The sequence below is a fragment of the Salvelinus namaycush genome, chromosome 38, assembly GCF_016432855.1.
Source record: "Salvelinus namaycush isolate Seneca chromosome 38, SaNama_1.0, whole genome shotgun sequence".
Classification (NCBI taxonomy): Eukaryota; Metazoa; Chordata; class Actinopteri; order Salmoniformes; family Salmonidae; genus Salvelinus; species Salvelinus namaycush.
Genome location: NC_052344.1, coordinates 11,384,568 through 11,397,085, shown reverse-complemented (window position 1 = coordinate 11,397,085; position 12,518 = coordinate 11,384,568). Strand labels below are relative to the sequence as shown.

At 46.0% G+C, this 12,518-nt stretch overlaps 1 protein-coding gene across 1 annotated transcript; it reads left to right on the top strand.

The window, feature by feature from the left end:
* The first annotated feature begins 76 nt into the window (after positions 1-76).
* On the top strand, positions 77-5,623 carry LOC120032320 (patatin-like phospholipase domain-containing protein 2). Its single transcript, XM_038978365.1, has 6 exons — positions 77-2,072; positions 3,425-3,485; positions 3,681-3,869; positions 4,055-4,187; positions 4,708-4,827; positions 4,930-5,623. Exons 1-6 carry the CDS (start codon positions 1,713-1,715, stop codon positions 5,159-5,161), a joined length of 1,095 nt encoding a protein of 364 aa, XP_038834293.1. The 5' UTR covers positions 77-1,712; the 3' UTR covers positions 5,162-5,623.
* The last annotated feature ends 6,895 nt before the right edge of the window (positions 5,624-12,518 follow it).

Sequence of the window (12,518 nt, the reverse complement as noted above, 5' to 3'; positions counted from 1 at the left end):
AGTTGGTGCCTCTCCTTGTTCGGGCAGCGTTCGGCGGTCGTCGTCACCGGCTTTCTAGCTGCCACCGATCCATGTTTCTTTTTTCCATTTGTTATGTCTTGAATGTACACACCTGGTTCCCATTAAGTTATTATTATTTCCCTATTTAACCCTCTGGTTCCCATGATGTTTTGTGCGTGATTATTCCTGGTATGTGTTAGTCGTTTGTGTTAGGGTTTGTTATCCCTGCGTGGATTATTTTGGCAGATTTATTTTTCAGAGTAAAGTACGTTATTTTTACTCAGTTCTGTGTCCTGCGCTTGACTCCGTCCTCACGTCCGCACAACTGACATATGACACGAACATAGTACGCAAGTAGAAACACCATGGGACCACGCAGCCGTCATACCACTCAGGAAGGAGCGTTCTGCCCCATCTCTGGATTTATATTTATGTCCCATCTCTCTATATAGATGTATGCTCCATTTATCATGTTTTAAGGTAAGACCCAGATGCAGACTGTGTCGAAGTAACAATGTTTATTACAAGAACAGGGGCAAAGGTACAGGATGGCAGGCAGGGTCAGGTCAGGCAGAGCTCGGTAATCCAGAGTTGTGGGGCAAAGGTACAGGACGGCAGGCAGGCTTAGGGTCAGGGCAGGCAGAAGTCGGTAAACCAGAGTAGTGGGACAAAGGTACAGGACGGCAGGCAAGCTCAGGACAGGCAGAAGGGGCAAAGCCGGGAAAAAACTAGAAAAGGAAGACACGACTAAGACAAGACAGGAGCGAGGGGAAAAACGCTGGTAGGTTCTACGAACAAAACAAACTGGCAACAGACAAACAGAGAACACAGGTGTAAGTACACAGGGGATAATGGGATAGATGGGCGACACCTGGGGGGGTGTAGACAAGCACAAAGACAGGTGAAACAGATCAGGGTGTGACACCATGTCTCTATATAGATGTATGCACCATCTATATATATATAGATGTATGCACTAGGTCTATTATGACAAATATATAGAACAGTCATAAATGACTTATAAACAGCATATCTGAGGGCATGTAGTTGAACTTTCTGCTTTTGACGGAGCATGTACTTTTTCAGAATAATGTGCATACTGTTTATTTAAGTTTCTTGTGAAAGTGATGAAGTTTCATTTAAACTAGATTTCATCACTGGACTCGTAACGGTTGGCTTTGACACTCTGAACAAGGAAATATAGTGCATTCTTTGCCCTCAGCCCTGAACTCTCTTTGCTAAACTCACTGCCAAGTTGAGTCTTGATCATGCTTAGGAACTGGCACTGCTATCCTTTTTTCCCCTCAGATGTTCTCAGCGTTTTACACTGGAAAACTAGGAATTCATTTTGAAATGTTAGAGGGTAGCATCTGAACTTGAAATGGAGCTGCATCGGATAATTACATGAGACTGGTGTAAAAATTGATTAATTCTCCAAATAGTAATGTCAGATTGTTTGGTCATGAGTTGGCAGTGTGGAGAAGCTGGCTAAGGGGAAATCTGACATGCCTAATATGCCCTCAAGAGGGGAATGTTTCCTTGAAAATGTTGTTTCGTGTCATATTAGATTTCAGTGATAACCGAGTTGGGTCATAAATTACATATTTTTTAGCAGAAGATAGGCAGAGGAAGTCAACAACAAATATTTATAATATATAAATAGAGATTTAGAACAGTCATCTCTGTCAGCCCTGAGACGTCCGGACTACAGTATGCCTGGGGTCTTGTTCTGTGGAAAGGCTGTGGTCTTGGAAATAGTCAAACCGATACGGCTTGTTTATAGTTGTGCATGGGTCCAAAAACACCCAATTATTCTCACTTTCTCTCTCTCTCCTCCCTGTCTCCCCCTCTTCTCTCTGGAGCGTTACGTGGATGGGGGAATCAGTGACAACCTTCCTCAGTCAGAGCTGAAGAACACCATCAGCATCTCTCCGTTCTCCGGCGAGAGCGACATCTGTCCACGGGACACCTCCTTCAACTTCCACGAGCTGCGCTTCACCAACACCTCCATCCAGATTAACCTGGACAATATGTACCGCCTCAGCAATGCCCTGTTCCCCCCAGAACCCAAGGTAGGTCGACCGCTATGACTGCTTACCAATGCGTTATGCATGGCCCTGGGAATGTGTTATGAAGTCCTTATGTAGGCCCTGTTCCCAAAGGTAGGATAGAGGATCAGGATGCCCCTTAGTCCCATTCATCAGATGGGTTGTTTATGACTACTTGTAAATAGAAGCTTTATGTATGGGTTATGTGTTATAAAATCCTTATTTAGGTACCCTTGAAATAGTCTAAACATTCTATAAATTTCTGTAGGAGAGCGTAGTAGTCTGGTATGAGAGACTGGGCCCCTGAACTTCCACTATCCTATTCCCTGATTATATAACCCCAACTCCCCCATTTCACCCCTTACCCTGTCTCCTCTTTGGACTCCTACCCTTACCCCCCATACTTCCTATCTGAACTTTGCCCTCCCCTGTTCCTCCCTAACTCCACAGTGATCAATACTGGCAGGACATTATTGGCTTCTGTCCTTGTTGAATTACATTTCCTGTATTGCACATTCTTCTTCAGTGTCTGGATAATAACATGGGAGTCAACTTTTAGCGTCAGGTGAACTTTGCCCTCTTTGAGGTTGGTCTGTGTCTCTTGGTTCAGTTTTTGCTCTGTTATTATTGTTGCTGCAATCCAAGATCTGCCACCGTCTTTTCCCTTCATGTGTACCTGGAATGTTGTAACTGGAATTTTGGGATTAAACCCAATCCCACCGACAGAGTCATGTGCAGAGGCCCTACTTAGAAAAGGAAGTGTGTGTTTCACTTGACTCTGCCACCTTTGACATAGTGTTTACACATGGCATGCACGGACACACACATAGAAGACTCCACCCTACCTTTTCCCTCACGTGTAATAGTGTTTAACCTACCCTGACTAAATTCACACATATGTAGTGCCACTGTGAAGCTAGCTGTCCAGATACCTCTCTCCCTGTTGCTTTGTTCTTGTAGGAACACAGAATAAGGAGTAGCCAGAGAACAGAAAGAACTCTGCCACGTTGACCTTTAACCCCTAGTCAAACACTTCCTGGATTGTTGTCCATTCAAAAATACAGGAGCCTGTTGCACAGGAGAGTTCTGGCTGATATTAGTCATTCCCCTCTGTTTTATGTGGTTATAAACAGCTGTACTTGTTTAATACGGTTGTTAACTGTCAGCGATAACATGATTGCTAATCAGTCAATGGTAGTGATAGTTATAACTAATTACATAATGTGAGATCATGCTCTGTATCGTGTGTGGGTGGGTATATCTGAGTCCCAATGATCCTGTGATTTGATTATGAGTATGTCTTATATTTATTCAATTGACCTCTTGCATATGATCCCCTACCTCAATCGGTATGATCTATGTGTTTTCTTTGACAGGTCATGGCAGAGATATGCCAGAGTGGCTACAAGGACGCCCTTCGCTTTCTTGAGGAGAACCGTGAGTATTACTTGCCTTTGACAGTAATAGTGGGCTGTGCTAAGATCATAAGCTACTGTGATATACAGTACATGCAGTGAGCATCAATGATGTACAGTGTTCAACATGAAGTATGGAGTAAACCAGCACTTATTTATGGGGTAATATTTTGATGCTGTGTTACAAAGATGATGAATGTATTGTTTATGATGTCAGATCTGCTGAAGCTGGAGTGTCCGACTGCCGGCCCCAACCTATCAGAAGCCATACACACCTGCTGCTGCAAGCCCACCGCCACGGAAACCACTAAGGACTGGATGCTCCGCCGGCTCCGCCTCCTGAGGAAGCGGCACTGGTGGCTGGACGAGCAGATTGTTGACAACCTGCCTACCCAAATCAAAAAAGGTAGATAGGAGCTTTTCTGCTCAAAGCTGTTAGAAACTGTTGTTATCTAGTTATAACACTGACATTAACATTGTGTTGTCGCTGCACTCTTGTCAGTGACGTGTGGTTGTTGTGTGTATCTGAAAGTCATCTGAGGCTGTGCCCGTGTCAGCGAAGTGTGACATATTGGGTCTCTATGACTGTAGTGTTCTGTGAGGCGTGCCAGCAGAAGCCGGGTCTGTATGCTCAGGTGTCCGAGATGCTGCCGGTCAGAGTGGCCTCCTACATGCTCCTGCCCTGCACACTACCTGTGGTATCAGCCTACTCAGTGGGCAAGAGGTAAGTCTACATCCTATACCACTACTAGTGCTACCTACCACAAACCAACAAGTCCTCAATGAACTCAAAGCAGTCACAGTAGCTCAAACAGCAGCCAATGACAACATTAATGCAAACAAGTCAGCTTCTAAAAAGCCCTGAACTAGCCTTTAGCATAATTATCCTTTAGCATAACTATCCTTTAGCATAACTATCCTTTAGCATAACTATCCTTTAGCATAACTAGCCTTTAGCATACAGCAGCCAATACCTTCAAACTAGCCCTGACAGCAACCACTGACAACAAAGTAGTCTTTAAAGTAGTCACTAGCCCACCACAGCAACCAAATAACACTGTGAACGCAAACAGACTAGGAATACAAACAGGTTTCCTACTAAATACAATCAATTTGAATGTGCTGCACAGGGACTCCACCTAGTTGGCAAGTCAATCGACCACAGGAATTGTTGAGAACTGGCCCCCCCACTTGGTGGTACATCACAGTACATTGACCCTTCTTGTCCCTCTCCTGTACTCCAGGTTTGTGGAGTGGATCCCAGAGGTGCCTGCAGATATGCGTTGGCTAGCTGGGGTGGCTGGGGATGTGGCTGGGAGCGTGTACAGACAGACCTGGAGAGGAGCAACAGCAGACATAACCAGGTGAGAGACATGGAGTTACTACTACTGGGTTATATTATGGATGGATGCCTGTCATACAGTATGAATAAAGTCTAATGGCCTTGTGTGTTTTTCTTTTTGCAGTGATGGTTCCCTGAGGAATTGCATGAGCCTGCCCCTACCCCTGGACAGTGACGGACACAGGGAGAGAGACTGTCATCTCTCCGGGTTCGCTCTCTCTGCTCTTGACCTCCAAAGCCAATACTGGAACATCCCCACCGCCCCCTCTTCCCACCGCCGCACCAGCCCCCTCATGCCCAGCCCCTCCCCACGACAGATCTGCTTCTTTGTTGGCTCGCAGGACGAGACTGACTGACAGTCCCATCCACCAATGAGAGGACACTGTGACTTTGTTTTAAAAGATGATAGGACAGTCCAGCTCAAGATCCCTCCCACAGGGCCTGTCTATAGGCTATAGGAACTGTGAAGGGTGGTTTGGGATGGACAAATGATGGTCATGTGATTGAATAGCTTTGTGATCCAGAACTGTTGCTAAAGACACACTAATCATGTATTTTGATCACTCCACCAATCATATTTTATACTACAGTACACATTGTAAAACAATTTACCAGCTCACCACCAAAGACGTCTGCAAGTGAATTATTTTTTGAAATTATACATTTTATAACTAACTATGTCTAGATTTTCCAGATAACTTGTTGTCACTACAACTATACCTACCTACCTACCTACCAGAGGAGGCTGGTGGAAGGAGCTATAGGAGGACCGGCTCATTGTAATGGCTGGAATAGAATAAATGGAACGGTATCAACCACATCAAACAGGGGTGGCAGGTAGCTTAGTGGTTAGAGCTTTGGGCCAGACACCGAAATGTTGCTGGATTGAATCCCCGAGCTGACAAGGTCAAAATCTGTCGTTATGCCCCTGAAAAAGGCAGTTAACCCACTGTTCCCCAGTAGGCTGTCATTGTAAATAAGATTTTTTTTTAAACATATGGAAACCACGTTTGACTCTGTTCCATTTCTTCCATTCCAGCCATAACAATGAGCCTGTCCTCCTATAGCTCCTCCCACCAGCCTCCTCTGCCACCTACCTACAGTACACAGGAGGTTGGTAGCACCTTAATTGGGGAGATGGGCTCATGGTAATGGCAGAAGTGGAATGGTATCAAAAACATGGTTTCCATGTGTTTTCTGTTCCAGACATTATTATGAGGTGTTCTCCCCTCAGCAGCCTCCTTTGCTACAGTACCTACCTACGTGTGTTCATTTAAATGTAGCATTCATTCCTAACGGACTGTTGACTTCCTTGACTATGAGCTGTGTGTTTTCCTGACTACTATTAGACAGAACCCTTGAACTGAACTATGAACTACTGTGATGAGCTGTGATGTCAAGACATTTGAATCACAATATTCTTGAAAGTTCCTTTCAGAACTTCTCTCAATGTTGACTATTGCTTTTGCACAATAACTTTAGTTGCATAGGATTCACAATTTTTATATGGCATCTTCAAATGGGTCATTTACATGAAAACTGTTTTAAAATGTATGTAGAAAATTGAGTTACAAAACCATGTTGCATCTGCAAAATCAACTATCATTCAGAGGACTAAGATGTCTAGTTTTTGGGAAAGTGTCTTATCCATTTGACATTTTCGCCAGAATTTTGTAATTTTTTTACCCCAAATTCTCTTTACTGAAATGCTTTCGGATTAAATTCTTAGGTCATTTTTTATATTTTTTTATATTTAGGAAAACCTAATTTCATATGAATAAAACACAAAATATGTTGCTGTAATTTGTCCATAAATCATAAAAATTGTATACTAGTTGAGGTTTACATTAAACTATAATATTTATAATTAAATGCTTCAGAGTTCAAGTAACCGACACATCTCAACATCAACTGTTCAGAGGAGACTGCATGAATCAGGCCTTCATGGTTGAATTGCTGCAAAGAAATCACTACTAAAGGATACCAATAATAAGAAGAGACTTGCTTGGGCCAAGAAACACGAGCAATGGACATTAGATCGGTGGAAATCTATCCTTTGGTCTGATGAGTCCAAATTAGACATTTTTGGTTCCAATCCCGTGTCTTTGTGAGACGCAGAGTAGGTGAACTGATGATCTCTGCATGTGTGGTTCCCACCGTGAAGCATGGAGGAGGTGGTGTGATGGTGTGGGGGTGCTTTGCTGGTGCCACTCTGTGATTTATTTAGAATTCAAGGCACATTTAACCAGTATTGCTACCACAGCATTCTGCAGCGATACGCCATCCCATCTGGTTCGCACTTAGTGGGACTATCATTTGTTTTTCAACAGGACAATGACCCAAAACACACCTCCAGGCTGTGTAAGGGATATTTGACCAAGAAGGAGAGTGGAGGAGTGCTGCATCAGATGACTTGGCTTCCACAATCACCCGACCTCAACCCAATTGAGATGGTTTGGTATGAGTTGGACCGCAAAGTGAAGGAAAAGCAGCCAACAAGTGCTCAGCATATGTAGGAACTCCTTCAAGACTGTTGGAAAGGCATTCCAGGTGACAACCTCATGAAGCTGGTTGAGAGAATGCCAAGAGTGTGCAATGCTGTCATCAAGGCAAAGGGTGGCTACATTGAAGAATCAAATATAAAATATTTGATTTGTTTAACACTTTTTTGGTTACTACATGATTCCATATGTGTTATTTCATAGTTTTGATATCTTCACTAATATTCTACAATGTAGAAAATAGTAAAAATAAAGAAAAACCCTTGAATGAGTAGGTGTGTCCACACTTTTGACTGGTACTGTATGTGTTACACTGAAAACCTCTGCCTACTTGTTCCTTTTATCCTTTACTGTTGTTATTGCACAGATGGCCCTTATCTTAATAACATAAATCACAAAAAAATGTATGATGTGACATTCTGTGTTTAAATATACTGTAACTGTTTAAATCCTATTGTGGTGCCTCATCATTATGGAAACTATATACGTGTTTTCAATATTGCCACAGTATGTACTGTATATTGTTGTACTTTCTTTGTGGAAGTGAAAACTGAAAACATTGGGTCAATTGCAACCAACATTGAGCACCGGCTCAACATGAGGTGATCTCTCATTAAACCATCTTATGGGCCGGTTTCACAGACAAGGCTTAAGCCTACTTAGTCCCAGACTAAAATGCCTGTTTGAGCTGTCTTAACTCAAAGCGACTTGCACAGATGTATCGTAAAATAGTCGTAGATTTAGCCTGTTCTGGATTAAACTAAGCCAATTGCAAGATGGAGGATTAGAGCTACTCTAAGGACTAAATTGAAGTTTAAATTAATCCTTCAAAGAGGCAGGTTTAACTTCTGCTTAGTACCTTTGGTGAGGGAACATGTACTATTTGGAACATCTAAATGAAGACCAACATGCACTACAGAGTAATAATGCATGCAAGTAACCAGATGAGTACTTTTGGTGTCATGTTTTGTCTTTCATCATGTCTTGTCCCTGTGCTTCCCTCTGCTGTTCTTATTAGGTTCTTTCCCTCTTTCTCTCTCTCTATCGTTCCGTTCCTGCTCCCAGCTGTTTCTCATTCTCCTAACGACCTCATTTACTCTTTCACACCTGTCCCCTATTTTGCCCTCTGATTAGAGTCCCTATTTCTCCCTCTGTTTTCCGCTTCTGTCCTTGTCGGATTCTTGTTTGACGTTTGCTGTTCCTGTGTCCTTGTTCCGCCCTGTCGTGTTCTTTGCCTTCTTCAGATGCTGCGTGTGAGCAGGTGTCAATGTCAGCTACGGCCAGTGCCTTCCTGAAGCGACCTGCAGTCTGTGGTCGCGTCTCCAGTCGTTCCTCTCTGTTGACGAGAGGATAGTATCCAGGAGAATCATTATTTGTTTTATTCTGGAATAAAGACTCTGTTACTATTACGTCGCTTTTGGGTCCTCATTCTGCAGCACAACAGAAGAATCCGACCAAGAATGGACCCAGCGACTACGGATTCTCGCAACACTGCCGTCGAGATCCAGGGAGCAATGCTCGGCAGACACGAGCAGGAATTGTCTGCTGCTCGTCATGCCGTTGAGACCCTGTCCGCTCAGGTCTCCGATCTCTCAGGACAGTTTCAGAGTCTTCGTCTCGTGCCACCAGCTACTTCCTGGTCTTCCGAGTCTCCGGAACCTAGGGTTAATAACCCACCATGTTACTCTGGGCAGCCCACTGAGTGTCGCTCCTTTCTCACCCAGTGTGATATTGTGTTCTCTCTCCAGCCCAACACATACTCAAGAGAGAGAGCTCGGATCGCTTACGTCATATCACTCCTTACTGGTCGGGCTCGGGAGTGGGGCACAGCTATCTGGGAGGCAAGGGCTGAGTGTTCTAACGTTTATCAGAACTTTAAAGAGGAGATGATACGGGTTTTTGATCGTTCAGTTTTTGGGAAAGAGGCTTCCAGGGCCCTGGCTTCCCTATGTCAAGGTGATCGATCCATAACGGATTACTCTATAGAGTTTCGCACTCTTGCTGCATCCAGTGACTGGAACGAGCCGGCGTTGCTCGCTCGTTTTCTGGAGGGACTCCACGCTGAGGTTAAGGATGAGATTCTCTCCCGGGAGGTTCCCTCCAGCGTGGACTCTTTGATTGCACTCGCCATCCGCATAGAACGACGGGTAGATCTTCGTCACCGAGCTCGTGGAAGAGAGCTCGCGTTAACGGTGTTTCCCCTCTCCGCATCTCAACCATCTCCTCCCACCGACTCAGAGACTGAGCCCATGCAGCTGGGAGGTATTCGCATCTCGACTAAGGAGAGGGAACGGAGAATCACCAACCGCCTTTGCCTCTATTGCGGTTCTGCGGGACATTTTGTCATGTCATGTCCAGTAAAAGCCAGAGCTCATCAGTAAGCGGAGGGCTACTGGTGAGCGCTACTACTCCTGTCTCTCCATCAAGATCCTGTACTACCTTGTCGGTCCATCTACGCTGGACCGGTTCAGCTGCTTCCTGCAGTGCCTTGATAGACTCTGGGGCTGAGGGTTGTTTTATGGACGAAGCATGGGCTCGGAAACATGACATTCCTCTCAGACAGTTAGGGAAGCCCACGCCCATGTTCGCCTTAGATGGTAGTCTTCTCCCCAGTATCAGATGTGAGACACTACCTTTAACCCTCACAGTATCTGGTAACCACAGTGAGACCATTTCCTTTTGATTTTTCGTTCACCTTTTACACCTGTTGTTTTGGGTCATCCCTGGCTAGTATGTCATAATCCTTCTATTGATTGGTCTAGTAATTCTATCCTATCCTGGAACGTTTCTTGTCATGTGAAGTGTTTAATGTCTGCTATCCCTCCTGTGTCTTCTGTCCCCTCTACTCAGGAGGAACCTGGTGATTTGACAGGAGTGCCGGAGGAATATCATGATCTGCGCACGGTCTTCAGTCGGTCCAGAGCCAGCTCCCTTCCTCCTCACCGGTCGTATGATTGTTGTATTGATCTCCTTCCGGGGACCACTCCCCCTCGGGGTAGACTATACTCTCTGTCGGCTCCCGAACGTAAGGCTCTCGAGGATTATCTGTCTGTTTCTCTCAACGCCGGTACCGTGGTGCCTTCTTCCTCTCCCGCCGGAGCGGGATTTTTCTTTGTTAAGAAGAAGGACGGTACTCTGCGCCCCTGCGTGGATTATCGAGGGCTGAATGACATAACGGTTAAGAATCGTTATCCGCTTCCCCTTATGTCGTCAGCCTTCGAGATTTTGCAGGGAGCCAGGTTCTTTACTAAGTTGGACCTTCGTAACGCTTACCATCTCGTACGCATCAGAGAGGGGGACGAGTGGAAAACGGCGTTTAACACTCCGTTAGGGCATTTTGAATACCGGGTTCTGCCGTTCGGTCTCGCTAATGCTCCAGCTGTCTTTCAGGCATTAGTTAATGATGTACTGAGAGACATGCTGAACATTTTTGTTTTCGTTTACCTTGACGATATCCTGATTTTTTTCACCGTCACTCGAGATTCATGTTCAGCACGTTCGACGTGTACTCCAGCGCCTTTTAGAGAATTGTCTCTACGTGAAGGCTGAGAAGTGCGCCTTTCATGTCTCCTCTGTCACATTTCTCGGTTCTGTTATTTCCGCTGAAGGCATTCAGATGGATCCCGCTAAGGTCCAGGCTGTCAGCGATTGGCCCGTTCCTAAGTCACGTGTCGAGTTGCAGCGCTTTCTCGGTTTCGCTAATTTCTATCGGCGTTTCATTCGTAATTTCGGTCAAGTGGCTGCCCCTCTCACAGCTCTGACTTCTGTCAAGACTTGCTTTAAGTGGTCCGGTTCCGCCCAGGGAGCTTTTGATCTCCTCAAGAAGCGTTTTACATCCGCCCCTATCCTTGTTACTCCTGACGTCACTAAACAATTCATTGTCGAGGTTGACGCTTCAGAGGTGGGCGTGGGAGCCATTCTGTCTCAGCGCTCCCAGTCTGATGATAAGGTCCATCCTTGCGCTTACTTTTCTCATCGCCTGTCGCCATCGGAACGCAACTATGATGTGGGTAACCGCGAACTGCTCGCCATCCGCTTAGCCATAGGCGAATGGCGACAGTGGTTGGAGGGGGCGACCGTTCCTTTTGTCGTTTGGACTGACCATAAGAACCTTGAGTACATCCGTTCTGCCAAACGACTTAATGCACGTCAGGCTCGTTGGGCGTTGTTTTTCGCTCGTTTCGAGTTCGTGATTTCCTATCGTCCGGGAAATAAGAACACCAAGCCTGATGCCTTATCCCGTCTCTTTAGTTCTTCTGTGGCTTCTACCGACCCCGAGGGGATTCTCCCTGAGGGGCGTGTTGTCGGGTTGACTGTCTGGGGAATTGAGAGACAGGTAAAGCAAGCACTCACTCACACTGCGTCGCCGCGCGCTTGTCCTAGTAACCTTCTGTTCGTTCCTGTCTCTACTCGTCTGGCTGTTCTTCAGTGGGCTCACTCTGCCAAGTTAGCTGGCCACCCCGGCGTTCGGGGTACGCTTGCTTCTATTCGCCAGCGGTTTTGGTGGCCTACTCAGGAGCGGGACACGCGCCGTTTCGTGGCTGCTTGCTCGGACTGCGCGCAGACTAAGTCAGGTAACTCTCCTCCTGCCGGTCGTCTCAGACCGCTTCCCATTCCTTCTCGACCATGGTCTCACATCGCCTTAGACTTTATTACCGGTCTGCCTTCGTCTGCGGGGAAGACTGTGATTCTTACGGTTATCGATAGGTTCTCTAAGGCGGCACATTTCATTCCCCTCGCTAAGCTTCCTTCCGCTAAGGAGACGGCACAAATCATCATTGAGAATGTGTTCAGAATTCATGGCCTCCCGTTAGACGCCGTTTCAGACAGAGGTCCGCAATTCACGTCACAGTTTTGGAGGGAGTTCTGTCGTTTGATTGGTGCTTCCGTCAGTCTCTCTTCCGGGTTTCATCCCCAGTCTAACGGTCAAGCAGAAAGGGCCAATCAGTCGATTGGTCGCATATTACGCAGCCTTTCGTTTCGAAACCCTGCGTCTTGGGCAGAACAGCTCCCCTGGGCTGAGTACGCTCACAACTCGCTTCCTTCGTCTGCTACCGGGCTATCTCCGTTTCAGAGTAGTCTTGGGTACCAGCCTCCTCTGTTCTCGTCCCAGCTCGCCGAGTCCAGCGTTCCCTCCGCTCAGGCTTTTGTCCAACGTTGTGAGCGCACCTGGAGGAGGGTCAGGTCTGCACTTTGCCGTTACAGGGCGCAG

What these genes read in the sequence shown, in the direction of transcription:
- LOC120032320 (XM_038978365.1), top strand. Translation starts at nt 1,713, where the DNA reads ATGCCTGGGGTCTTGTTCTGTGGAAAGGCTGTGGTCTTGGAAATAGTC. An exon ending in GCCTACCCAAATCAAAAAAG is followed by an intron (nt 3,870 to 4,054) that starts GTAGATAGGAGC and finishes CTATGACTGTAG; the next exon opens with TGTTCTGTGAGGCGTGCCAG. An exon ending in GCCTACTCAGTGGGCAAGAG is followed by an intron (nt 4,188 to 4,707) that starts GTAAGTCTACAT and finishes CCTGTACTCCAG; the next exon opens with GTTTGTGGAGTGGATCCCAG.